This window comes from Parus major, chromosome 5 (assembly GCF_001522545.3).
Source record: "Parus major isolate Abel chromosome 5, Parus_major1.1, whole genome shotgun sequence".
NCBI lineage: Eukaryota > Metazoa > Chordata > Aves > Passeriformes > Paridae > Parus > Parus major.
Window position 1 is genome coordinate 7,958,202 of NC_031774.1, and position 27,309 is coordinate 7,985,510.

Consider the following 27,309-nt stretch of genomic DNA (forward strand, 5'->3'; position numbering starts at 1 on the left):
TCCATGTGATACTTCATCTGCATCCAGCATGGTTTTTTATGGGAATATAGATTTTGTCTCCAGTACTGTAAACCTTGGACTGTTTTGAACCATTTCTGACACTACAACCTGATGAACAACAGCCTGTTCAGCTCCAAATTGTGAAAAAAAGTGAGTTTTGAGGTTAGGAAGCAGTTCAGAACAGCTGGGGGGAATTTTCCTGATGCGCTTGCAGTGCTGAAGTTTGGTTTCTCCAGTAAAATTCCAGTTGTTTTTTCCTCAGGACTGATGCCAGGAGGAATCCGTGCACGTGTGTGTGAGTTCTTGTATGCTTTCAATGTAAAGGTCCTTGGGCAGCCTTAGAAAACAATGTACAGATAGGACACCAGTGTTGCATGTGCTTAAACCTGTACTGGAATCAATGTCGCCGTGTACCTGTTTGCTTTGGAAATCTGAAGAGAATACAATATACAGAAACCTCAAAATCTACCTCATGTTTTAATGGGTTCTTTTCCAGTGGTGTTCTCCCATTACCTGAGTGTCTCTGGGCATCCCCTGCTGGGTTCAGGGAATGCTAAGCCTGGCTCTCCCCACCCAACCCACCCCGAGAAAATCCCAAGTGAGGAACTTCTGGGGCTCTGTTGTTCTTTTGTCCTTTTGTTGTGATGCTGTGGTACAGCTTGGGGTCTCCTTTGGGGTCAGACCTCCAGTGGCAAGGGCGAGGTGAGAACTCCAAGAGATCAGACAGAAAAGGAGCTGAGACAGAACTCAGTTATCATTTTCTCATGTTTGTTATTGATGTATTTATCACTTACCATTTACTTGTCACGGTGCTGACAAGTGAACAACAATCACTTCATTTTTATCTGGGCATAGTCAAATAGTGCAAAGAAATACCATTATGTTTAGAATACTTTTCAAGTGCTGCTGCATCCCCTGCTCTCCGTTTGCTCTGTCTCAGCAATTTTCTTTCTTTCCAAAGCAGTGGGTGTCAGCTTTAGTGTGTGCAGCACTCTGTAGGTTCAGCTGGCTCACCTTTAAGACTTTTAGTGCCTGAGTAACAGACAGGTGTACACTTCACCTGAGGTCATTTGAAATCTCCAAAAATGCTCATTTTCTGCATTGTAGAGAAGGCACAAAGCAAGGGCAGGTGACTCCCTACTCTTCAATTTTTAGGAAAGGAATTTTCTTCCAGAGGCCAATTGCTCCCCTCTCTGTGCATTCAGAGCAGACCATGGACACACCTTTGGTTCTGTCCTTTGGGCACATTCCTGCTCCAGCCGCTGACCTTGGTGCTGTTCTGCGGCCCTTGGGGACAGAGCCACCCACAGCAGAGCTCATTCTCTGTGTGCTGCCTGTCTGTGCTGCTGACCAGGCTGGTTTATCCCAGGGAAAATCAGCTGGAAAGCTCAGACCCACGGGAACAGGAAAATTTTCTTGTACGCACCAAGCGGAGAATCCCGCCAGGAATTCCACGGGACCGCTCTGTCAGAGGGGATAGGGAAGAAGATAAATTCGGCTTGGCAAAGACGTGCACAATACCCAGCCACAAAAAGGCAAGGAAATTTGACCAAGGAATAAATCCTTATCCATGTCAGTGGTTGGAGGGTGTTCACAGCACAGAGCTTGGTGGCAGTGGGGCCAGCAGGGTAAGGGTGGGAATCAGCTGCTGTACTGGGAGCAGGGCTTTGGAGCAGGGCTGGGAAAGACTGGCTCTGTTTAACCAGAAAATGGGAGGCTGGAAGGAAGTGTCTGATTTTTCCCCTCACTGCCAGGGAAGGGGGGGTGACTGAAGGGAATGTTGGTGCTGGAATAACTTGTCTCCTGCTGGGGATAGATTCAGGCTGGAAACCGGGAGGGAGCCCAAATTGGCTGAATTGGGCTGTGTGGGGTGTCCTGCAGGAAACAGCCTGGGATTTGTTCCTCATGGCACACAATTTATCCTGGGACACCTTCTTGTGAACTCTTCTGCCAGAGCTGTGCGCTGAGAAAAATGGGATAGAGGGATCCCAGCCCCCTTTCCTGGAGCTGCCTGGGCTGGTGCAAGGTGTCCCTGCCATGGCAGGCAAGGGGAATTAGATGGGTTTTAAGGTCTCTCCCAATCCAGACCATTCCAGAGTTTCATGGTTCTGTTAAAAACTATTAATTAGATTAATACTGAAGCACCAGATGAAGCTCTGGAGCAGAGAAAGAAAACTTGGGATACTGCACTTAAAGATCCCAAACCTAAAGCCCAGCTGCAGCATTCATGGACTCCAGGGAAAAGGGGAAAGTTTGTTCAGGAAAGAGAAGATTTCCACCTCTGCACAGCTCTGCATCCTCTTGGCAGTACAAAATAGGTGCAATAAAACAAATGAAATAAAATAGTGATCTGCAGCTCTTTAGGGATTAAATTCAAGGTTGCACAAGCTCCAGTGTTCCTGCTAACAAGTGCCATTTAGTGCTTGCCTTCAGGATCTGCTTGTTTTGGTGGTTTGGGGTTTTTTGAGGTTTTAGTGGGTTTTTTTGGTTTTGGTTTTTTTTGTTTGGGCTTGTTTTTGTTGTTGTTGTTGGTGGGGTTTTTTTGTTTTTTTAAGAAAGAAAACAGCTAAAGATCATTGGGAATTTATTCAACTTGTCTGCAAGGACAGCAGAAAATTTATAGCAGTTTCTCTTAACACGTAAAATCTTTAGCAAAACGTGCATTTCCTTTTTAGTATTTTTTAAACTATTAAATAACAGAAGAAATGTTCTGAAGTATGGATACTCCATCAGACTAGACAAAACTGTCTAATTAACCACAGTAAGAAACACTGTGAGGAACTTCAGAGATTTGAAAGGCAAAACCAATATTTATTAAAAAAAACCCTTAGAAACAAATGTGTGGTTATGGACGATTTCACTGTCCCCTAAAGGACAACAGAGCCACCTGTCAGGATGCCAGTGGACTGTGCCAAGTATTTCATTGTATTGCTCACTTGCACCATTGAAAACACAAGTTTTATCTCATTATTTGAGGTTCTTGGGTTTATTACAGGGCTCAGTTTTATTCCTGCACTGTAAATGGAGGCTCAAATAAAACCTCCCACAGAAGTGAGCCTTGACTTGTCTGGTGTTTAAGTTGGGTATTTTTGCTATGGCACTGCCTTTTTTTTTTTTTTTTTTTTTAATACCCAGGACACTTTCTTTTTCCTGACTGATCTCTTCTTCCTGGATAGATGAAATTCCATATTTTCCCTCATGATATCCAATTTAAACACAAGAATATTTGGATTTGTTTGCAGTTATCGGCTATTAAAGCTGAAGGCCAAGACCGGTATCTGGGCTTTACAGATGGAAAAGGTGATTGCAGTGCAAATTAGCAGCAATGAAATTTTGAAAGCAGCAGAACTCAGAGCAAACTCACTGGAGGATCTGTTTTCCAGACTGCACTGGAAATAACACCCAATATTCAGTAGAGAAATCTTGTTATCAACTTGCAATGCCCCCAGGCTATGTTTGAGTCTGAGATTTTGATGGTCTTTATTTTTATCAGTGCTTTGCTGACCACATAAAAGTTTTATGCTCTGTTGTGCAAACACAAGGGAGGCAAGGCCATAAGAGGCTTGGTTAATGAGGAATTTCAATTTATTTTGTAGCTGCCATACAGATGAATTCAGGGTAAGATGGTTGCTTGTATTTTTCCAGGAACTGTAGTAGCACTCTGTGTGCCTGGGAATAATCAGAAAATTGTTTAGGTTGGAAAAGTCCTCTAAGATCATCCATTCCCCCAAGCGCTGCCAAGCCCTCCACCAAACCATGTCCCCAAGTGCCACGTCTCTGTGGCTTTTAAATAATCAAGTAATTCTACTTAATTTCAGTAATAATTGATCTTGAACTTGAGCTACCTCCCAGGCTGGGATATGCCAGTGTCCAGGGTTGCCTGGCACAGAGGAGCAGGGATGTTGCACCAATACCATCATGTGGCAGGAGCAGGACAAGTGTAAACGAGCACCTGGTTAAATGAGCACACACTGCTGAGTGGAATGAGCAAGGAAAGGACGGCCAGCACCTGGGAAAGGACACCTGGCTGCAGAACTGACTGTCCTGCGTTTCTCCTTTGGCTGACCTTGCCCACAGAGGCACTTCCCCTGTTTTATTCAGGGTGACCTGGCTGCCCCTGGCTTTGGTTAAGTGGTGCTCGGGAGGTTGAAACCACCCATGGAACAAAGAGCTGCTCCCAGCTCTGGATCTGGCAGGGAACAGCTCCCTCCCTTCTAAAGCTTCAGCCAGTGCTGATCCCCAACCAAGATCCAACAAAAAGCTGTTTTGGGAATGTGTCTGTATTCCTGCTGACCTACCCATGGTCACTGTCTGTGCTTTCCTTTCAAAGAAAGGCCAATAGTTACTGGTGGCAATAATTACTGTGGGGACAGGAAAGCAAAATACAATTTCTCCAAAGCTTCTTTAGGCCTTCCAGACATCCCAAAAGAAAATCCAAATAAATGAGATTCCCAGTGATGCCCCAACTCCTGACTCACTGCTAGCCTGATGTTTATTCCTCACTTAGGACTCTTCCTCATGCAGTGGTTTGCAGGCCAGAAAATTAAAAACCTTGTTTAGCTTTCAATTTCAGTACCTGTCAAAGTGCATTTTGGCTGCACTGCCTGAGACTTCCAGAAGCCAAAACCTGGCATCAGGAACTGCAAACACTGGCCTGGGAAGTCATGTGAGCCCAACCCTCTAAGGATTTTATTTTTTTTTTAAGTAGGAATTCTGCAAGAAATAGCTGAAATGGCTGATTTTAAATTTTTGGCTAGTTAAAAGTGATTATGTAATCAATTTTGCCTGACTCCTCCTGGCCATTAGACCCTGTTTTTGCAGAAGCTGTATCAGAGCACACTCCTCCTTTTAGGGTTGCCTTGCTGCATGTGAAGCACTACTCAGGCAGTGGAAGATGTAGTGCCTCTTTTTCTGTCCCAGCTTCCCGGATCCTGGGACAAATCTATCAAGTGAAGCTACTTTGATCAATCCAAATTCCCTTTTTGGAAGTGATCCAGAGTTCTCTACACTTGGCCTTGAGATCGATTGATTCTTGCTTTCTTCTGCTCATGGATTAATGTCTCACTTTCACCAAGGGACTTTACAGCAGCTCCTGTAGAAATGTGCTCAACATGAGAGGAATTTGAAGCAGCTTCTTCAAATTCAGTACAAATCCTGCACCACACCATGAGCATCCCATTGATAGATATGGATATGGGAAGAGTTCCTGAACTTCACCCCAGCAGGAGCTGACTTGGAGGATTCAGCATCCAAGAGCTACACTGGGAAAGCTCCGGGTACAGACTGGATTGTCTCAGAAAAGCACAGGTGGCTTCAAGTCTCTGTTTGCAAAGCCAAACCAACACTTGGGGATGCTCCCTGTGCTTCACTTGGTGATTTCCCCTGACTCCTGCTCCTCTTTCTTGATTAAAGTAAAAAAAAAAACCCAAAACCAAAAAAGAGTTTGTTTGATTCTTGCCAACAGCGGATCGGACAGCCACGGGTGTCTCATGACTGAGAATTCTTTCACTCCATGAAGCCAAGGTGAGGCAATCCATGAACAAGTAGCATTAATCATCCATAGCATTAAAGAATAAAAAAAAAGGTGTTGGGATTTTCCTCCTCGGCGTTTCCAGTGGCGCATCAAGCACCAGATTCCCGGAGAAGTTCAGGGGTGGAACTGTAAAATCTGGACAGCAAGGCAGGACCTTCCTGCTGGCAGGACTGAGAGGAGCAAAGCCTTGGGAATGATTCACCCTGCCATGAACAAGAGCAGAACAGCTTTAAAGGGATGGAAAAGTTTATTTGATGTAACCCACATCTGTGCTTGCAAGGGCACCCAGTGCCCTGCTGCCAGCAGCATTCCCAAAATCCAGGAGCAGCCACAAACCCTGCAGCCCACTGGTGCTTTTAGCAGAAGTAACAGGCACGTAGGACAAAAGACAAAGCTGAGCCTGTTGCTGAATTTTTTCAAAATAAAATGATAAAAAATATATACATATTCCATGCAAATGGTTCAAAAAGTTTATTGAATATTTAATTTACAAAAATCATATACCTATGAGGTGTTCTATGCAAAATTGGATAAAATAAACTGCATATAAAACCCAACCCTAGTAATGCAAATACAACACAGATATGAGACCATGGAAAGGAGAAAGAAATAGTAATAATCATGACACACATGTCCCATTCATGAAGGATTGTCCCAACCATCCAAGAACTGGTTCAACATGATGCCTTCTCCCTTGATACTCTGTACATTTCACCATTTTGTACAGGCCTTCCATATTCCATTGGTCCAAACTTAGAGCTGATAAGAAGTCTTTACCTTCTTTCTTGGCTGCTACACTAGATTTGCCATTTTCCTTTTGATCAGAAGGTGGAAACAGACAGTACAGACACTGAACACGTGCACTATTAAATGCAACTTGCTATCTTTGGTAGGGACCCTAAATCTGCAGTGGTCAGCTTTCTAGAGTGACAGGAATTTCAGTTTTGGCAAAAAAAACCCAACAAAAACCAAACAGGTTTAATTGTGTTGTTTAGTAGAACAGTAATGGCAGTTTCTGTTGAACATTAAAAAAAAGGCTCTTGTCTGGTTTAAAAATGGAGATAATTTCCATGGGTTTCAAATCCAATGATTAACATTCCTTGACTCAAAAATGGTTCCATAAAATGTCACTGCTGCACAGCAGGCCCTTCCTTGTCTGAGCATGGATGCACTGCACACAGAACACAACTGCAATCCCACCCCTCCTGCCTTTTCCTCCCATTTAAAGCAATGGGAATATTCCTGCAGATCTGGATGCGAGTTCCCTTCTGAACCAGCAGGAATCTCCTTGGGTGACTTAACACTTGCACAGTAACTTTCCCAAGTTTTCCTGGGAAAAGAGGAGGGTGAAGCAAAAACAAAAGAGTGAAGGAATTTGGGAAAATCTGTGCTAGAGAGTTTGCAGCCCTCCTCTGGGATAACACGAGCAGGAGGAGCAGGAACAAGAAAAAATAATTTAAAAAGAAGATAAAAAATTCAAGAGCCAAGGAACTCCACTTCAAAAGAAAAGGAAAAAGTACCAGACTGTTTCCCTCATAACATTAATATTCCATAAATATTGGACAGTATTTGATTAACTACTATTAGCAGAAACTTTCAAACATTTTCTTTGTTTTTTTTTTTCAAGCACTATCTGGAAAAGGAAAGAAAACAATGAAAGAAAAATAGAAAAAAAAAAAATAAAATAAAAGGAAAAAAACCCAGCTCTGCACCTCCCCAGTCCTCCCCACTTGGTGGAAATGCAAACAGCTTGCATAGCCATGACTTTCTCAGCTGCAAACGCTTAGTGGAAGACTAACTAGACTTGAACATTTTGACTAAATCTGCTCACTTAGGAGTAAAACATGCAATATTACAGCAGACAGCTACTGCCCTCCAAAAGGCTTGGCTAGTTTGGCAGAGAAGAAACGTTTCCAGATGAAAATAAATCCCAAGAGCCTCAGTGAAAGACGGAGTAGTTACAATATATTAGCGATTTCTGTGGCATAAACATTTTAAAAAGCATCAGCAAAGTATTAAATATAAAAGCCATATGCATATACCCCCTCCATCCTCGGGAAAGCCTCGTGGTCTGTCTGTAGTGTGTGAAGTGGTGTGTGGGCTGGGGAATTAAGGCATGAGCAGCAGTGGGAGTCCCTACTGCCTGAGCTCCACGTAGTTGGCGGGGAAGAGGCCGTAGCGGCCCTTGCACACCCCTCTCCACCAGCCGTCATCGATCATCTCGATGTTGGTGATGATGTCATCAGGGTCGAAGGAGATCTCGTCATCACCCGCTGCAGGGAGAACCCAACAGGGTCAGCACTCACACGGCCAAGGGCTCACAACAGCCCCAGCACTTGGGTGAAAGAGCTTTTTGGAAACTCCCACCATTCCCACAAACAGAACCCAGTCATTTTCAATTCGCGCTCTTGCCCAACCCCCGAATCACGGACTTTTCACTTGCCGCCACAAGAGACATAAAAAGGCAAAGGAAAAATCCAGATGTACCTCATGCAGAACAGAGTTTTCGAAGCCAAAGGGTGAAAACGAGTTTTGCTCACCAGCTTGGTAATCGTAAAGGGCTATGGCTGTGATCCCAAGTTCATTTTCATACTCATCATATGCATTTTCTTCTGAAGAAAGGAGAGGAGAACAATGAAAACATGAAGTACATTATCACCCTCAGCTCCTTTCTGTGGTGCTTCTCCTTCAGTTGCACTGCTAACCCAAACAGGAAGCAGGCAACAACCCATGCTAGGTTTCAGCAGTGCTGCTGTTCCTTCTGTACGGACTTTTTCCCCCAGTCACACACAACTGAAGCATGAAAAGCATTTACAAGAGACACTGAAGACAGGACTACATAAAACCAATAGCCCTGTACTGCTTCTGTAAAACATGACTGGATAGGTGAGCCCAAGATCACTGTGTAAGAAAATAAATAATACAAGTGGTATTTCTGCTGGGGGTGCAGAAAGGGGCCTGTTTAGAATTCCTAGGTTTTTGTACCAGAGCATGTTCATCCTTCACAGCTCATTTAGCAACCACAAGAGGTGAGAAAAAAACAGACATTCAAAAGAATCCTACTCTTGTAGTTTCATACATCCCTACTCCAGTCCCTCACAAGCACAGAACCCAACATATCAACTTCAAACTCCAAGAACTGTTGATTGAATTTTTTTGCTGGCACGGCGCACATTTAAATCTCCAGCTCGGTGCTTTCTTCTCATGTTGAGCTACATTCCATGGGGTGGGAATGGTTACCCCTGAATTTCTTTTTGAACTGAGACCCTGGAGAGCACTGTAATTACTCCAACATCACCTCACAGAAGTTAACTAACCTCAACACCTTGCTGCAGCCATTTATTAATTTCCTAATTAAAGTTTGTTGGTGGGGAATGTGGAAAGTCTCATCGGACTGAGAGTTTAGCAAACCAGGACAGTGTGCTATCAGCACAACTGCTCATTAAGCTCTTGCAAAAGGAAATAATCATTATCCTGAAGGGTTTGCTGTGAGACACAAACCTGCTTGGTAGTGGTCTGCTGCTCCTGCCACCTCATAGACAGTCTCTGGCTCGTACTCCACGTCCCGCTGGCTCACTGCTTCCTGGTAGTCAGGCTGTGCTGCTTTGTAGCCAGCCTCTGGCTCCCGGGCAGCAGGGTAGGATGGGCTGGAGCTCTTGTACGCTGACCCTGCTTCATAGGAAACTGCATCCTGCAGGAGTACAGGGGAGCTCTGTCAGGGCTTTGTGAAGAGGTTCCCATGCTCAGGATCAAAGCCCACATCCCAAAGGGGATCCCAACGAACCTCGTAGACCGGGCTGGAGGGTGCCTTCTGCTCCGCCACCTGTGTGACAGGAGAGGGTGGTGGGGTCTGCTTCTTGGCTTTAGCTTGCTCCTAAATCCAGGAGAAAGGAAAACTTCAGTGCAGTTCAGTCACTGATGAGGTGACCAAGGGACAACCCTTCAGAAGGAAGGACAGGCAGCATATCTTGCAATAAGCTGCTGTGGTCACAGGAGGACTGGGCTGGCTGGGCCAAGCAGAGCACCAGAAATGCAGCATAGCAAAAGAGAAAAAAGTGAAGAAAACAAAACCCCCATGGTACAAACACATGCCCCAGAGTCGTTTGGCCCATTTCCAGAGGAGCTGCAGGGTTTCAGTGCTCAGTGTATTCATTCTGCTCATCAGCTGGCTGGGCCTCATGTCCCATTTCAGCCTGAGTTTAAAGAACCTGAAGCCCACACATGTTCTGGGTGCACAACAGATGAACTCTAATGAGAAATGTTTGTGCAAGCTGTGGCAGGTTTGCAAAACATCCTGCCAAGGCAAAGGACTGAACAGCTCAGACTAAAGTGGGTCCTGTACAGTGTCAGTCAGGATTCCAATGTTCAGAGGAGTTATGGCATGTGGTAGAAATAAAAGCAGTATAGCTTTTGTGTTCTGTGACACAAAGAATGTGGATCTGCTCTGGCACTCAAGTGCTTCATGCTGTGCTATCCATGTGAATCACGAGGCAATTCCACAATCATTGCAAAGCCACTCATTAGGGAGCCAGGACACCCAAGTGCAAGAAAGGCTGTGTTGTTCACATGACACAAAACAAGGTAACTATTTCAACAGCTAACTTTCATTTTGCCTCTCTTTACCACAGAAAAGAAAACCATGAATCCAGGGCCAAACTATCTTCTTCACTGAAAAAAGGAGGAGAGGATGTGTGCAATGGTAAACTGTGCACTCCAGTAGTTTAGGCCCAACAAGCTGTAACATCCCAGAGGATTCTCAGGAGAAATGGCAGTACAGAAATGTAGTGGTAGGATTCTGTTACAAAAAAATCTTCCTTTCCTTTGCTTGTCACAGCTCAGAAAAAATACATCTAACAAAGAATGCAAAGTGTGTCTTGAGAGCAGAGCCAGCTTTGAAGACAATTCAAAGCTTAGTGCTGTGCTTTCTGGAAAGAGTCTCTCCTGATGCAAACCCTCCCTCACTTTTAACTCCCATGCTACAGATAAAAAAGATAAAAAGGCACCAGCAAAGTGATTATTAGAAGTCAAACCTAAGTCTGAAGAAAAATTAAGCAGTATCAATCCATTAATGATGGCAAACGTGGCAACAGTTTGACTAATTTGTCCTAGGAAATGGATCTGCAGTCCAGATTATAGTTTAGGATAGACACAGCATAACTGCCATAAAACATTTAAATTGCATGGTTCCCCCCAGGCTGGGTTTTGTTCCACAGTGAAATGCTCCATGTGAAACAGCATCCTGCCTTTTTTTGCAAGGCAGCAGAGCACAGTGGAATCACGAGGCAGCATTGACTCAACCCAGGCATCAAAGAAGAGCTCCTTGAGCACTCTTTTCCTGTGTGACATTTGTGAAAAGCAAGCCAGAACAAGGATTACCACTAACTAGGGCTCTGGAAGAAATGCAGTCCATATGTACATTTCCATTGTGGGAGTGTGTATGCCCATATATCCTCTGCAAGTGAGGCTTTATCCTTTTGTGTGAAGAAGTTCACTGACAGAAATGAAGTTGACACCAGTCAGAGTCCATCCCTGCCCTTTGCAGTCTCTCTATGGATGGTGTGGATCACACACCTACCCTTCCCCTGCTCAGCTAGGGAGCAAGGGGCAGTGCCAGCAGAGCCACTTCAGTTCCCCTCAACCTCATTCCCCCTCTCTGTGTCTGCAGAATCCCACAATTAACCATGGAGATGTTCAGGCTGTAAGAACATTAATCATCTGGTTACGGGGAAATTGAAATACCAGCTTTAGGGGAAAAAAACTTCAAATGTGTCCAGGCAACAGAATCTTTGATGAAGCACTAGAAAAATCCAGCAAAATGGCTTGGATTTAACCCACACTTACAGCAAAAAAAACCAGAAGAGAAATAATGTAATTTCTGAGATAACAAAGTAATTAAAAAAAAAAAAAAAAGACAGAGCAATTAAGGTCCCTTCTAATCCAAAACATTCCATGAACTCTTCCTCTCCAAGCTTTTCTCCAGCACTGTAAGGAAACTCCAGGAATGTCTGGGGGAAGGTATTAAAAGTCCATGTGGAGGAAAAGCAGCATTAGAATGATGCACAGAAGATGAGCTCCCATTCAGCTCGTGATACATTCCTGCAATGAACATATGCTCGCACTGCACATCGTGATGCCATAAAGCAAAATAGGTGATAAGCTGAGAGAAAAAGGGGAAACAAGGAAAAATAAAAAATAAAAGACTAAAAGACATCACTTTAGAGGAAGAGAGCCTACCAGGCACTCTTTTATACTCTTGAAACAAATTAATTAAATCAAGCCTTAGTCTCCTCTAATAGAAACTAACATGCAAATTCCATAAAGGAGATAAGATGCAAGTTTCTGACTAAACATGTCCTGGAATTATCTTGCTTATGAATAACACAAAAATTATGAAGCTTTTACCCATGCCAATGCAAAGTCAATGTTTTTAATTCCCTAAGATTCAATTAACATTTGGAAGACTATCCTCCCCTAATCTCCTGGCTGTGTGCTATACCACCTCCATCTCTCAAAACACTGATCCCAAAGGAACAGCATCACCAGCTGTTAACCACCATGGGGTTAAACTTCTTGAACATGCAGGGCCTTTTGGGGACCACAGAGTCCTCCCCTCACGAGCTCCTCCATGCCCAAATGGAATGTGGGACTGTCAAAAGGCAGATGGACAGGAGGAAAAGGCCAGGCTGGAGTCAAACACAGCTGAAGTGCAGGCACAAACACACTTCAAGCTTTAAGGCCAGCTGGAAAGGAACCTTTTCTCAAAGATTCCCTTTTCTCCCAGCACTGCATTGAAACCAGGCTGCTCCAACCAGATTTGAATCTTACTGACCTCCAGCTTCCTCCGAGCCTCCTCCTGTTCCTGCTTCTCCCTGGCCATTCTTTGGGCCCTCTCAGCTTCTGCCTTCCTTCGGTCTTCCTGCTCTTTCTCCTTGGCCAGGTTCTCAAAGTTAGCTCGGATGCTGCTCGTTTTATTGGCAACTGTAACATGGAAAAGAAGTAAAATCATGTCTCAGGTTCTATATAGAAGTAGATTGGAATGAATTTTAGCTACGAATTTCTGCTTTTCTGCCCTCTGCTTATAGTTCAGTCAAGGAAGTCCTTCTATTCCTCCTTCTTCCTCCCCCTTCCAAGCTCAAACCTCTTGTGCACCTTATTTCTCTTCAAAAAAAACTCTGTAATGCTTCTTCCTTCTCTCCTTCATGGTACAGCCCCCACCACAACCCCACACAGTTTATTCTCCCCTATTCTTTCCTTATTCTCATGCTTTTTATTCTCCCTTCCTTAATTCTGTTGAGCCTTGAGAGAAAAAAAACAAACTGGAACAAAGCAAAACAACCTCTAAAGGAGGGAAGGAGTGTCTGAGGTTGCCAGAGAACTGTAAATACAGCAGTTCTCTCTGGATGACCCTTACTCAGCACTACTACATCAATATCCCAGGATTCTGGACAGTATCACCTCCAAAGAAAGAATTTGGGGCCAATGTCTTACCAGCTTCTACTGGCTTGGTCTTCTGATAAGTTGATGTTGGTTTCTCAATGTCTTCAAAAGTTGCTGCATTCTATCAGTAAGGACAAAAAGGCTACATGTAAAACCCCCCACAAATTCATGAAGACATTCACACAGACTCAATCTGAGATATTCTACTGTGATACTGTCCCCCTAAGGCTTTTAGCACAATGTCAAAACCAAATCAGGAAGGATCAAAACTTTACAAACAGAATAATCCTTTCTGCAAGTCAAGCTAGAAAGAATTAATCTTCAGGGATAGTTCTAAATACATCAAAATCCTATTAATTAAAAATAAAAAAGTTTATGAGTGACTCATCAGAACTACAAACAAGGCAATAAACATACATTGTGTAGCTGCCACTGCTTCTAATCCACATAAGCTGGCGTCAGATCTGTGTGTATAAATTCTCTTTTTAGAAGTTTAGAAAAGCACAAAACTCTGCCCTTAGACTGGAGAAGTGTCCAGAAATAGAGAGATGAACAGTGCAGATCTAACCAGGCTGTTCTGCATGGTCAGAAGTCATGGCTCTTTGAAGCAACTTACCTTGTCCATCCGATCTTTCTGGACACCATACTTCCCTCCAAATCCTTTGGAATAATCTAAAAGCAGGACAAAAAGGGTCAGAGCAGGGAGTTAGGTGCCCGTCCTGCCTTGCTGCCAAATGCAAACAGCCACCTCAGGTGCAAAGAGCCATTTCAGCTGCATGCAGAGCCACAGTGACAGCCACCAGAGAAAATGCAAGTTGGCTTTGATGCAGAGAGGACACAGAAGCCCAGGAGCCCTCAGGAACACCAGCAGACAACAGGCTGTGGGCCACATGCATTCCCTGAGTAAACGTGAAGCTGAGGATTGAACAGGTATCAAGCAAGGAGTAAGGGAGGAGCCCTCCTGATGCATCACTTCTGTAACACAGCCTTTGACAGCACCAATTCTGAATTCTCTGCAGGAATCACAGAGCCTGAGCCATTTTGCTTCGCTCAAAGTCAGTCTTTGGTGACCACAGAGGTGCTTTGGTTTTTTTTTTTCCTTTTTGGGAATGGCAGGAGAACGTAACAAATTTCTCATTCCAGTGGGTTTGGTTGTGATACTCAGCTGGTGAATATTAAAACCATTGGTGGTAACTCCTGCTCTACACATTGAAAGGGGCAATTGCACAGGCCAGATTTAGCTGCCTAAAGCAACTCACAGAAATGGGGTGGCTGGGTTATCCCACACCAGCCCTGAGCTGCACACTCTTTCTCCCAGCTGGTGCTGCCCTTAGCACTTGTCACACTCCCAAATTCACTCACCAGTGACACTGATAAAAACAACAAGCAAACCCAGATAGGAGGGGGTTTCTGCTCTCAAGGGAACATCTGAGGAGCACCAGAGCAGCACAACAGCAGCAGCAAGAGTGTGTGGCTGGAAGGACACCTCTTTGTGGTGGCAGAGAGCAGTAGGAATGTGCCCTTACACTGTCCATGTTCCCTATCCATCCCTGTAATACAACCCCTTCTCCTCTCAGCCCCCAAACCATTGGCTCTCCCTGCCAACCATTGCAGTGCTTGCACTCAGGCTCTGAAAGCCTGAATATGTGTCACTGTAGCACAGGAAAATATCAACTATCAATGAACAACCTCATTTTCTTCAGCTTTGTATGTATTTCCAGCTAGAATAAATATACTACACTTACATTTTCCTGCTCCAGACTCCTCACTTTAAGATAACGGAAAACCAGGAATTCATGGGCTGTACCCCAACTATTTCACAATGAATAAACAGAGCATTATAACAGCACTTGCTCACCTAAGAACCACAAACATTCCTCACTTCTTTCAAAGACTACAATGATTTGAAAATGATCTTGCCACAGCCTGTTGCTTGTTAATGGTTACATGCATGGTCATTATCTGAATATTTTCCCACGAATTTACCCAGGCAAAACTTTTATATTTAGTCTCTAAAACTGACTTCATTAACTTCATATTAACAATAATGTTACTATCACACTCCATGTACAGCTATTAACTAATTTAGGATTTTGCAGAGCTGTTGACTAAACACTGGGCATTTCCTGAACACAGGCTTGCTTGAGGTAATATTTTAAGGATAAAATGAAGAAAACTGCTGGATCACAGAAGAACAGAAGCGCAGGTGTCTGCACATTCCTGGCTTTGATCTACTCAGGAAACTATTTCAGACTGTGTGAGAAGTGGCTGCACTGGTAAGAAAGTAACAAGTGAAAACAGTGCCTTGTTGAGATTCATGCTTGGCTAGTTTCTCCTTGTAATCAAACCCCAGAGCAGATGGGTCCTGCCTTTCTGTCTGTACACCAAATTTCCCTCCGAAACCACTCTTATAGTCTGCAAAAGCCACATGGGATACATTAAAACCAAGGCAGGGAAATAAAGAAGTTAAGTCAGAAACACTCAAAATAATTTTTGCAATATTTTCAATTATCAGCAATTTTGGATGGTGAAAAAAAGGACACTTATGTATAAGTAAATTTAAAAAATTGTCAACTTGAGATGATTTATCAGATATAAGAACACCATTCTGAAGTCACAGGAAAAAAGCATTTCTCAACATTTTTCATCCATACTGCATTAATGCAGTCGCATTTGATCAAAAGTATGAACACAGGCACACAGGTAATTTGTTCACCAAAACAAAACAACAAAAGATACAAGAGAATAAACAAAATAAACACCAAAACATACAAGGGAATCAAAGGAACTTTCTTCATCAGCATGGTTAACATTTGTACAGAGAGCTGACCTTTACCGAGGTGTGAGGATGGGCTCCATAGAGACCACCCTCCAGATATTCCTTAAAGGAAGGAGGAATATTCCTGTTGCCACACAAGTTGAGGAAGGAAAGGTTTCAGCTAAGAGCTGAAGTTGTACTTTTACTGGGCACCATGTATTCCACAGGAATAAGAACCCCACATGCCAGGAGGAAGGACTGCATCTGGTTTTAGACTCTCCCAGCATGAAAATAGGGATACCACAACAGAATCCAGAGGGGAAAAATTATTGGTGGAAAGTAAAAAGGAATTCCTAAGCTCTGGTTTGCACAAATCAACTGAAAAAGGAAAATAATCCAGCATAATTGCAGGCTCATAAAGGGGAATTCAGCCCTGAGCCTGGACTTTGAGGGCCTGGGTGTCAGCTGTACCAAACATGCTCTGCAGCCACCAGTTCAACCAGTGACAGCAAAACCCAGACACAAGAAAGGAACCTCACATCAGCTCCTGAGAGCCTGTGCCCAAGACACCAGGGCAGGGCTCACATAGGCAACAGGAAGTCAAAATGAGGGCAGGCAGAAAGAACAGCAGGGAACTGAGAGCTGATTCACCTTTCTGTGACTCGTGCAGCTGCACCTTCTCCTGGTGGTCCCAGCCAAGGGCACATTTGTCTTGTCTGTCTGTCTGCACACCAAACTTGCCTCCAAAGCCCTTTACATAATCTGTGAAGTTTTCAGAGAACATTAATGCATTTCATAGCTGTAAACTGCATTTAATAAAAAAACCAGGAACATGTTAGGAGACAAGCTGCCCTGTTAATAATACATTCACTCATTTAAGGAGATGCAAAATCTTCACACACACGAGACAAACACACATTTACCACAAAAAAACCCCCTAACAATTTAACAACTCCCACCCCAAAAAAAGCCTCCAATGTAGTTTTCCAGGTTTAAAAGGGTCTGAGCTATGATTTTAAAAGAAAATATAAACCTTTCTGTGATTCGTGCTTTTCCGTTTTGCCTTGATATTCAAAGCCAACAGCACTTTTATCCACTTTGTCCTTGTCGACACCGTATTTACCACCAAAGCCCTTGGAATAATCTAGAGATAAGAGAGAAGAGTTTTGCTTTTAAGTGTTCAGCAACAAAATCATCACCTTGAGAAACTGTGATAACCAGGGCTGCTAGCACTGCATCATGTTTTAAAAGAAGCACTGACATCCTCAGTTCAGCTTGATTTCAGACAATGAAGTCAGAAATCCTTCAGAACACATTCTCCAGGATGGAAAATAAAACAGCATTTTGCTGGGCAATACCAGCTGTCTGACTCCTTGGTAAAATTCTGAAGACACTTATTGTGAACTCCAAAACCCACGTCAGCAACAGCCTGATGCTTTTAAACACCCCCTGCTCCATGTCAGCATTTCTAAAGTGCAAACATTTTTAAGAGATAAACAGAAAACAGATGGCAAAAATGTTGCTATTTTTCAATAAAATGGTCGATTTTTGATCAGATATGCCTGGAAACTTGAGCAGCAACACAACATTAACTCTAAACACTGCTAAGTGTTTAGATCCACAAACAGCTGATTATTTTAGAAGCACTTCTTCGTGGTGGTGAAGCTGCTCACAGACTGAGTACTTTGATTTAAAGCTTTTCAAAAGGAGCTGCATAAAACCACCAGACAAACCTGTGTGCCCCTGGACCATCCCTTAAACCAGGAAGAATATTTTTAGCTTTTTGTTTTTGTGGGTTTTTTTCAGAAGTCGAGGTTTTCAGCAACATAAATTTTACCCAGCATTACCTTTCAGCAGGTTAGGAGTGCAAGAGGTGTAAAACATGAGTATTTTACAACATGGCTTATGGGCAGTGCCTACAGCACCAGGGAAGGAGCCTGCTAACACATGTGTGTCTATTCACCCTTCTGGGAGTCGTGTTTCTCAGTTTTCCCCTGGTAATCAAACCCCACTGCACTCTTGTCCACTCTGTCAGCCTGTACTCCGTATTTTCCACCAAAACCACTTGAGTAGTCTGCATTGAGAGTAAAGCACAATAAAATCAGCATGAAGGCAACTTGTCATGGATACAGCATAGCCTAGCAATTGAGGGGAAAAACAAGTTATTTCAGAACTGAAGTATTATGAATGCTTTAGCACATAAAATTCAGTTTAATTTTAAACACAAGATAAGCAACAGTCCTATAGCTTATGATGGTTCCCGTTAAAGTTCTTCCCTATTTCCAGCAGGGTGCAATACAACAAAGAGCAATTCCCAGACTTCCTGAGATGTCCTTGAACCTCACTTCAGAAATAAAAATAAGACTCCTTACAACCCACTATTTCCTTCTCTTAAAACCTCATCAACTCATGAAATTGTCAGGGAAATTAATTTTTTCCTCCTGTTCCACCAAACCCACCATTTGATTGAGAATGTCATGCAGAGGTCTCAATAAAGAAGGTATTTCCCGTACAGTGAAAGAATCTGCTCTATTTTTTATAGAAAATATGCCCACTGAGATGGCCACCTCCCCACTTTACCTTTTTGGGAGGGATGCTTCTCAGTTTTGCCCTGATATTCAAACCCAACAGCTGACTGGAAGAGAAATAAAATGACAAGTATGACAGAGTTAGGCATTAGGAGAAAAACTGCATGCACTTCAGTGGACATAGAGCATAGCAATTCCTGTGTCTTTCCATATTGCTCTGACTTTCTGGATTGGGGACAAAAAAGCCCCTTTAACTTATGGGCTGCATTCATTTACGTGGCACATCAGTGCATGCCTTCATGGCCAGGGTTTTGTCCTCCCTTGCCAAATTGTACCAGCAGCACACTCCAGCCTGGCCTTGCCAGGTCCAGCAATTCAGTATGACAGAAATCCAGATTTTCCATGCAGGGATTGTTATGCAGTCTTGGAACAGGACATCAATTATCCTGCCCAGTAGCTCATGCTGTGACACAGGACAAACCATCCCCAAACATTCTAACAGTATTCACACTGACCTTGTCAAAGAACACAAAAAAGTAGTATTTTAACATCTCTTTTCAGCTTTCTTTTCAACTCATCTCAACATCTCATGGGGGCTTTTTTCTATTCTGCTTTAAACAGTAATTTATCTCCCTAACAGTCAGTGTAAGCTTCTGCTAAACTTCAAAAATAGCAGGAAGAACAGGCCACACCAGCATCTCAAGGCACTGGAATTCTGAAGTTTTACATACAAAAGGAAGAAATAAACCACTGTGGGTGGCTGCAGGAGAAGATGAAATCACTCACCTGGTCAACTCTATCAGTCTGTACTCCAAACTTGCCACCAAACCCTTTCACTGAATCCACTTGGGAGCAATGCTTAGAAAGTTTGGATTGGTATTCATGTCCAACAGCTGACTGGAAGAAATTGGTGAAGTTCAGAGAAAGCAATTCTACACAGTCTTGTGTGTCAGACAAAACACTGCACCAAGCAACCTGAGGGTGAGTTTTATTACCAACATGCATCACTGCCACTCCTCCTGTTGAAACCAACTTCCCTGGAAATTCCTACTCACTTGGGAAGTATCCACAAGGATGCTGCCATGCTACCAATCCAGCCTAGGCAAGGGAAGTGACTGCATTTTATGGGGGCTCCTTGATGCCCTGCATTTGCACTTCAAAAGCACAGGAATGAAAACAAGACAGGTACAGAGGGAGTCTTGATGGTGTTCATGCAGAATTTGAAGTGAGTTCTGGGTGAAACACACAGCCTAGTGTTTATTTAGGGATCTGTTTTAGCTGACAGGGAACTGCAACAAATACAACAATACTGTTGTACAACAATACAAGTACAACCAAAGCCAGCTGCCACTGGTTTAGGGAGGCACCCAAGTCTCCTGCATAAATCACAATTAGGCATCTTCCTCACATGCAAAATGGTATTGAACATGAGGAGATGCATCCACACCTGTGCCAAAGGTATCACAGCCCTGCGTTCTGGCCCTGGAAGGTGAGCTGAACAGAGGCTGAGCTCCATCTATCCCACAACAACTGGCAGGACATAGGGATATGTAATTACACACTGGAAGTGCCTCCACAGAGCCTTGCTAGTGTTACACTGACCTAGTGCTAGGGAGCTCTTACAGCTCCTGGAATTGATGCTGGAGCCTCACACCTTGAGCAAAAATGCTTTTTCCTTGCCCACTGCCAACAATGGGAACTGGCCAGAGAAACCTGCAACTCACATTGGATAATTCTGTGCCAGGCAGCTGGACCAAGGTGAATTAATTTGAGGACACAAGGTGTCTGCACACCTAAGTAGCACAGATTTTAGTGTTTGCTTTTTTTGTTCCACACAGGGGCTGGAGGGAACATTCCCAGCAGGCAGGGAAGCAAAGCATTACTGGCTGATGTTACTGCCAGGTAACAGATCAAGGAGATCAAGGATGGCAATAATAGGACACTACTTTAACTCAAAAGCTTTACAAAAGCTCCCTGCTTTTCCTGACCGAAACAATCACACTCCTGTTCATTCTGCAGGTGTTCTGTAGTACAGTACCTGTGAAATGTGACAGAAAACACCTCCCTTTATTCTTCCCATTACATTTATGGAAAGCATGAAGCTCTGAAAATTTTACGTTTTACATGGTTTTACCCGAGCTCCCTTTTGTTACACCAACAAAGGTGTAAGCGGGGTGTTTTCTTGGTGGTACCAGGACTTTGTGCATTTCGCCAAATACCAAGCATTACAACAAAACCCCTTTTAAAAAGACTTAGAGAAACATTTTGGTAATCTGTATTTCAGAGTCAAACACCCTCATAACTTTTCTGTACATTTTACAGCAGCTCAGGAGGTATGGCACACAGAGTGATGGAAACGTTCATTTTAACTCAGCACCAAGGTTTTGCCCTAAACACAACAAAACCCTGCACCATGACAATGCTGCAGCAACCCTGGTTCAATGGTCAAGCTTTAAAGCCAAGCTTTGGGAGCAGCACACCTGCACAGATACCTGCAAAGGAGACATCTCAGCCACAAGGCTTCAGAACTACAGTTACAAGGGAGAAAGATTTATTACAAACAGAAATCATGAACACCTCCTGCCACCAGCACCACTCACGTGGGCATGACCAGCATGTTTTTCCCCATGAATAATTCTGGCCTATGGGAAACACTGCTGACTTTTGTTCCTTTCTTTTTCCCCATGGACATAGGTGAGTGATAAACTGCTGACACTAGAGAGCATCAGCAGAACAGGCCTGGTGGTTGAATCTGCTCAGCAATTGCTTTTCTCAGATTCAAAAGTTAGCCTACTTCAAAGGCCCACTGAGAACTGGACAGCAATTAACTCTGGTATACAAGAATCCAGCAAAAATTTAAAGCCGTCAAGTTACCAAAAATACAGAAAACAAATAAAGTAAGAAAACTTTCTTATTTAGAAATGTTTTTATTCTTATTCTAGCAGAGCTCATGAAAGAAAGCAGCCAGAAGTTGATATGCCTATTTACCACATGACTAAAGGAATTATACTAAGAATTATAATTTTTTTAACAGTGTAACATAAGCAGCCATCAACTCCTTATATAAAAAACTACCATCTGACTGAAGTACAATATTTTAAACACTTGCATTATTTGAAACTGTTCAGTTTGTTCACAAGAGCTGCACTCTGATTTTAATGCAGCAGCACATCCTTTTTTCATTTTTTGGCAGTCTCTATCTATATGCATAGAGCAGCTGGCCCAGCATCCAAATAAAAAGATCATACTGGTTTTATTAATGCACCAAGCCCTTTGTACATTTAGAAACATAAATTTAAAAACTTGAATCCTGACTCCAGGGGAATCCTCTCCAGACTTGGCATCAATCAAAACCATGTGGGGCCATTGCACACCCCGGAGCAAAGCTGGAACAAGCTCAGCTCACACAAAGAGTATTGCTGGCCAGGCTTATCACTTCACTGATCACCTCATCCCAGGGAAGCCCCATCCACACTTACTTTATCCATTCGATCTTGCTCCACGCCAAACTTCCCTCCATAGCCATGGGAAGCTTTTGGTCCTGTTTGTAGCTCCCTCTCTTTAAGGTTCTGGTGTTCTTGGAATACATTCTCCCTCAGCTGATGAATACTTTGAAAAACAATGAAGCATCAACTTTACTAAGGAAGTTTCAGCAAGAAACTTCATAAAGATGCAAACCATAAAGCTGACAAAACTATCATCTTAATTAGAAGTTGGATCACTTGCATTTTTCAAGCTCTTCCCATTCATTCACTGTACAAAACATTACCTCATATTCTGAGACACTGGAAAACACTGCAAAATGTTGTTTAAAAATAGAAAAGACACTGCTGGTTTTAAGACTAATGCATTAAACAGAAAAGAACTTTGCTATTTTTACAATCCTTTACCTAAAGTTGATTTGTGCCTGTAACATTTATTTTTTTTCCCTCATGTCCTAATTTAAATTCTTCCCAGTGCTTTCCATTTAGATGGCAACTTTTCAGAACAGGGATCACCTCTTATCACACAATCCCAGTGGTATCAGGGCTAATTCTTACAGAGCATTCTGGGCAGCACTGTACTGCAAAATAAAGATGTAAGGAAACTTGCACCTTCTCTTCCCAAAGTGATCCCACGGAGGGCAGTGCAGGCTATGAAAAGAAGGGCAACCCAAAGTGTAATCTGTACTTTAAGCACTTCCTGCCTGAGTTTTAAGCTTCCTCAGGTATAATTCAGCCAGCAGCAATCTCCACTGCCCTCAGAATAGAGAAGGGTAACACTGATCCCTGAAGTAACCAGAGTTCAGTCTCCCTCTGCAACTTCACATATTTCCTAAAACTGCTTTAAAGTTCTGTCCTGGACACTTTTTGTAATAAATACAGGATTCAGGAGATGCATCATTTCTGTTTCACATATCCCTCTGTGATACACTCATTTGCTTTTCCATCAGAGCTCAGTTTGTTACTTTGCCAGGGTTTTTATGAGTTTGGTGGTAGCAGTTTTCTAAACAAAGTTTAAGAATTAAGGGACAAAATATTTCCTTAAAATACCAAACTGGAGCTGCTCAGATCCCTCAGCTTCTCCCCTGGCACTACTGGCTCTTGCACTAAAACAGAAAAAAAAAAAAAAAAAAAACAAAAAACCAAAACCCTTTTCAGATACAGAGGCAGGAAAAAATCACATTTCCAGTGACAAAGAAGGATTTAAGGCTCCCTACACCATATTTCTACTCTTAATTTCAGCTCTGAAGACACTGACAGATTTGAAAGACCAGCAATCTGGCAAATAATCAATCCTCTACAGGGACTCTTGCTTTAATTATGAAGACACAAGTAACTGAGATCATGAGTTGATTAAAAGTTGCCTGGGACTGTGCCTATTAATACATTTCACAAGAGAGTTGCTTTACTTGATGTGCTCTTGGTGGCCGGACCCATTCACAGTTTTAGCTCCCCAGCGCTGTTCTTTCTCACTCACATCATTCTGTGAAGGACACACATAAAAAGAGAGTTAAACACCCAAAGAAATCACTAGTCACACACATTTCAGAGTTCACAACAAAAGCTTCCAGCAGTCACTGAGACCACAAGTGTTAGAGAAGCAGCTTCACTTCCCCTCCACTCCAGGGACATGGCCAAGACACATATTTGGCCAAACACACATCCCCTGCCCCACAGAGTCCCTCTGGAACTCTGTCAAACTGTCCCAGAACATGCTCCTGGTAGATCAGTAAACCCCAAAAGCCATACCACAAAGTCTGGATCAGTCTCCCAGTCATCAGCTCCGTCATCCTGGCTGACAGACACGGTGTGCCCTGCAGTAGCCTTCCACATCTGCAACAACACCAGGAGAAGCGGGGTAATGCTCCACTCACATGCCAGCTCATTTGATTCATGCAGGAGCTGACAGAGGATATGCAATCCAAAATTCCCAATAAAATATGTTATTTAACCACATCACCAAAAGCTGTACTTGCAGTGAAAACAGGTTTGACCACTGCTGCTCAGGCTGTCTTACAAACCTGTTTAACTCCCCCATTTGCACTGCAAAAAGATTAGGAGCAATTGCTGTTTCAAAGAGAACAAAATCACCTTTCTTTGCTCAAATTACTGTATGCCTTTTGTGCAGTCGCTGCACTCAAAGACTTCTGCTCACACAGGTTTCTGAGCCAACACAAACTTTCAAAGACTGCTGCTAATTCTGGATCCTGTGCATACAATTAAGATGTAGAAATAGGTGATTTTTTTTTTTCCCCACAGGAGTTAAAAATGGTGAGCACAACATTGTTCTTCACCTGCATTACACCTGCACAACCTCCTCTGCTGGTGGCAGAAATCTCAACAACTCTAAGAATTTGCACACAACACAGACACTGCTCCAGCAACAGAGAACAGGAGTGTTTGTGCTTCTCAGGTAATCCCCAGTGAGACACGGTGCACACAAACTCGGCACCTCGTCTGGCTTTCAGACAAACAGTGTAACTGCAGGAAGCAAGACTCATAAAAACAGGCAAACAATGACTTCAAGAAACAACACCCAGCCCTTACAAGAAGTTAATGATTTGGGTCTTCTCACTTTCTGGAAATTTTATCCCCCACGGAGTATCAAGTTGGATGCTTTTAATTAATACTTCTGAATGCAACTAGTTAGCAGAATTCCTGATCTTCCTGGTGCTAGTGGCTGGAATTTACACCCTTTATTTTAGGTATCAAATCGAAACAAATAAATTCTAGAAAGCAAAACTGAAACATCAAACTACAAAGCTGCTAGTTCTCCCAGCTTGTTCAGAATACATTTCAGAGAAAGGATTTTTCCTTACTATTCAACTAGAATTCAGTTTTTTAACATACCATCATTCTGTCCACTTACCTTTATCCTTCTAATTAAGAACAGACTACAAAGATAATTATCACAGGCTATTTAACTCACACTTGCATAATTCAGTGGGAGGGATGAAACTCACTCCCTCTTAAATGCATAACTAGTAATCCCTGGGTAAAGTCCACAGCTCGTTCTCTCAGGCTTGTTCTGCAGCCTGGCAAAACAAGCTGATGAGCCACTTTTATGGAGCATTTCAGAAATTTCAGGACTAGTAACGTGAGTGAGAGCAGCTGAAAAACTGACAGTCAAACACCAGGGTAGCAAATATTGGAGTAGCCTGGAAGGAGGGTGTAAAAGCAGAGCAGGTGACATGCTAACAGTATTAGCAGGTTTCCCCTCATGTTTTTTGAGGTCTCCTAACTTCCTCTGGCAGGTAAGGAACTAACCCTTATAACTTCATATCCAAAAAACCTCTGAGACTATGAGTTTATAACCCAAACCTCTAGAACATGAGTGGTTTAACATCGTCCTTAAAATACTTTGTCTAAAGCCTTCTCTCACGTGATTGCATCCAACTGTCCTACTCTTTCCTACTAAAATCCAATTTCTTGCTAAAAAAAACCACAAAAGCCTTGGAAAGCAGAGCCTGCCCACCTCAATAATGAAATTCAACATGGGTCCAAGTTCTTTCTAACTTCTCCGAAGAGGGATGTTTTGTATACATCCTTCTGTGCTCCACCACACTGTGCAAGATGTTTAGGAATGGAATTCAAGTGATGAGAGTTGATGCAGGGGAACTGTGCATGGTGAATTTCTTCACTTTGTGCCAAACGCAACTTTTCTCCCTCAAGTATTTGTTTCTTATGCTCACTTGATTGATGTATTTTACTCATTCAGCTGTGCTTGGATATTTCAAAGAACAAAAGCTGAATCCTTCAGTCTAGGTTTCACTGCTTTTTCCTCAAGCTCCCACAAACAATAGTGCAGGGAAGAAGAATTTCACACGTATCCCCGTACAAAATCCAGAATCCACCATGATTCTTTGCAAATCACGCAAACAAACGCCAACATTTTCCACAGTTCAACCCTGCATTCTGTGAATTCCACAAGGAGCAAAGCAGCCCCAGCGATCTGGGCCCCCAGTCCACAGCTAGCAGGAATAAGCCCGGTTTCCGCCTGCTATTCCAGCACCGATTCCAGGGCAGAACGAGGAGAAACACGATCTATTCATGACTCACTGGCTCACGTGGTCATGATTCCTGAAGGAAGAAGCAAACGCTATGGTTCGAACACAAACCTAGGCTAAATATATGCCTCGAATGTATGCGCTCCTCGGTGCTGCTATGACTAATCAGCACACACATCATCCTACCCAGCATCTTCAGCGGCACCCTCGGCACCTCCCCGCTGCCCGGGGCCTAGGGACGAGCTCCGGACGGCAGTGCCGGGGCTCGGGGTGCAGCTGAGGGGAGCCGGGCAGCAGCTCCCAGGGGGGCCGGGCCACTCGGCCTGAGTCCGGCACCGCGGGCGGGGGGCTCTGCCTCGAGGGGCGCCCGCGGCGGCGGCATCACCGCTGTGGGGAGCCCCCGCCGCAGACGCTTCCCCTCAAGTTCCCAGCTTCTGAATTGAAATAAAATTTAAAAAAACCAAAAAACAAAGACACCCCGTCCCGACGCCTCCCGGCTCTGCCTTGCGCTCCCCGGCCGTGCTCGGAGCCCCCGGCCCGGCTCCCCCTCAGCCCCGCCGCGCTTACTCTGCCTGTGCCGCCGCCTCCTCCTCGGCGCTGGCTCCCCGCCGCTGCTTCCCGGGCTGGCGGCGGCTGCTGCTGCTGCAATTTCCGCTTCTCCTGAGCTCCCACTTCCTCTTCCCGGCTCCAGGTGGGAGCGGGACGGGCTCCGCTCCGCCCCGCCGGGAGGGGCCGCGCCGGCGGCTGCGGGAACGCCGCCTTCCCCGGGGCTTGCGGGGCTCGGAGCCGCTCCAACAATCAAGTATTTATTTCTGGAGCTGCTCCGTCCCCCCTTTCTTTCAGCCGCGCAAAAAATGCACATTCAGTAGTTTTAAAATGGCCACAGGGGTATTGCTGGTGCAATTTTGAATATCCTTCTTTCTTTTTTAAGACTCACTTTTGCACCGTCATATTTTGGAAGTCGCATCTATTCCGTCCCCAGGGGTTTCTATCACTTTTTTTTTTATCAGTGGGAAAAAGTTTCCCCCATAGCTGGGATCCTCCAGAGGATCCAAAGAAGACGGATGCCAAAATAGAAACTACAGGGTTTTAAAACACTGTGGTAGGAGGTACTGGTTGGTCTGCTGTTTGAGTCTTTTAGAGGAGGAGAAGGCCCCACAAAACTCCATTTCTAGAAAAAAAAAAAAAAACAAAAAAACAACACCAAAACCTTATTACAGATAAATACACAAATTCAAGCTGTAATAGAGGGCAAGATGATTAAAAATCCAGGTGAACACAACACAAGAACAAGTTAATTGTAAATGTAGCCAGTTCACATTAATAAATAGGCTCAGTTACTTTTTCCTGGATTACACACAGTGTGATTTACCCCATAAACTGAATACAGCATATTTGAAAAACTGGCCGAACTTACTCTCAAAAAGCTGTCTGCTAGAGAACACACGTGCAGAGAACACCTCAATCCTTTAGGCATTACTTCCGTCTGTTCTTTTGGAGTCTTCACCCGACCCTCCACGTACAGGTAGGAATTACAACCACATGTATATATCACACTTCATCC

The 27,309-nt window shown here is 43.6% G+C and overlaps 1 protein-coding gene across 6 annotated transcripts; it reads right to left on the minus strand.

Annotated features, from left to right (window-relative positions):
- Positions 1–5,980: 5,980 nt before the first annotated feature.
- Positions 5,981–26,419, minus strand: CTTN (cortactin). Of its 6 annotated transcripts, XM_015631416.3 has the most exons (18): positions 26,313–26,419; positions 25,214–25,818; positions 23,488–23,571; positions 23,148–23,221; positions 21,736–21,865; positions 19,043–19,153; positions 18,309–18,363; positions 17,692–17,802; positions 16,762–16,872; positions 16,380–16,490; positions 15,275–15,385; positions 13,587–13,642; positions 13,022–13,091; positions 12,363–12,511; positions 9,318–9,407; positions 9,035–9,224; positions 8,074–8,142; positions 5,981–7,806 (listed from the first exon to the last, which is right to left on the minus strand). In XM_015631416.3, the coding sequence occupies exons 2-18, from the start codon at positions 25,232–25,234 to the stop codon at positions 7,670–7,672; spliced, it is 1,680 nt and encodes a 559-aa protein (XP_015486902.1). In that variant the 5' UTR covers positions 25,235–25,818; positions 26,313–26,419; the 3' UTR covers positions 5,981–7,669. The 6 variants fall into 6 exon arrangements, with proteins under 6 accessions (XP_015486902.1, XP_015486903.1, XP_033370889.1 ...); XM_015631417.3 differs by lacking the exon at positions 25,214–25,818 and having other exon boundaries at positions 8,074–8,145; XM_033514998.1 differs by lacking the exon at positions 26,313–26,419 and having other exon boundaries at positions 8,074–8,145; positions 25,214–25,800.
- Positions 26,420–27,309: the final 890 nt, after the last annotated feature.

What these genes read in the sequence shown, in the direction of transcription:
- CTTN (XM_033514998.1), bottom strand. Translation starts at nt 25,234, where the DNA reads ATGTTGAATTTCATTATTGAG. An exon ending in TGTTGAATTTCATTATTGAG is followed by an intron (nt 23,572 to 25,213) that starts GTGGGCAGGCTC and finishes GTGTTGTTGCAG; the next exon opens with ATGTGGAAGGCTACTGCAGG. An exon ending in GCTGCACGAGTCACAGAAAG is followed by an intron (nt 15,386 to 16,379) that starts GTGAATCAGCTC and finishes TGGCTTTTGCAG; the next exon opens with ACTATAAGAGTGGTTTCGGA.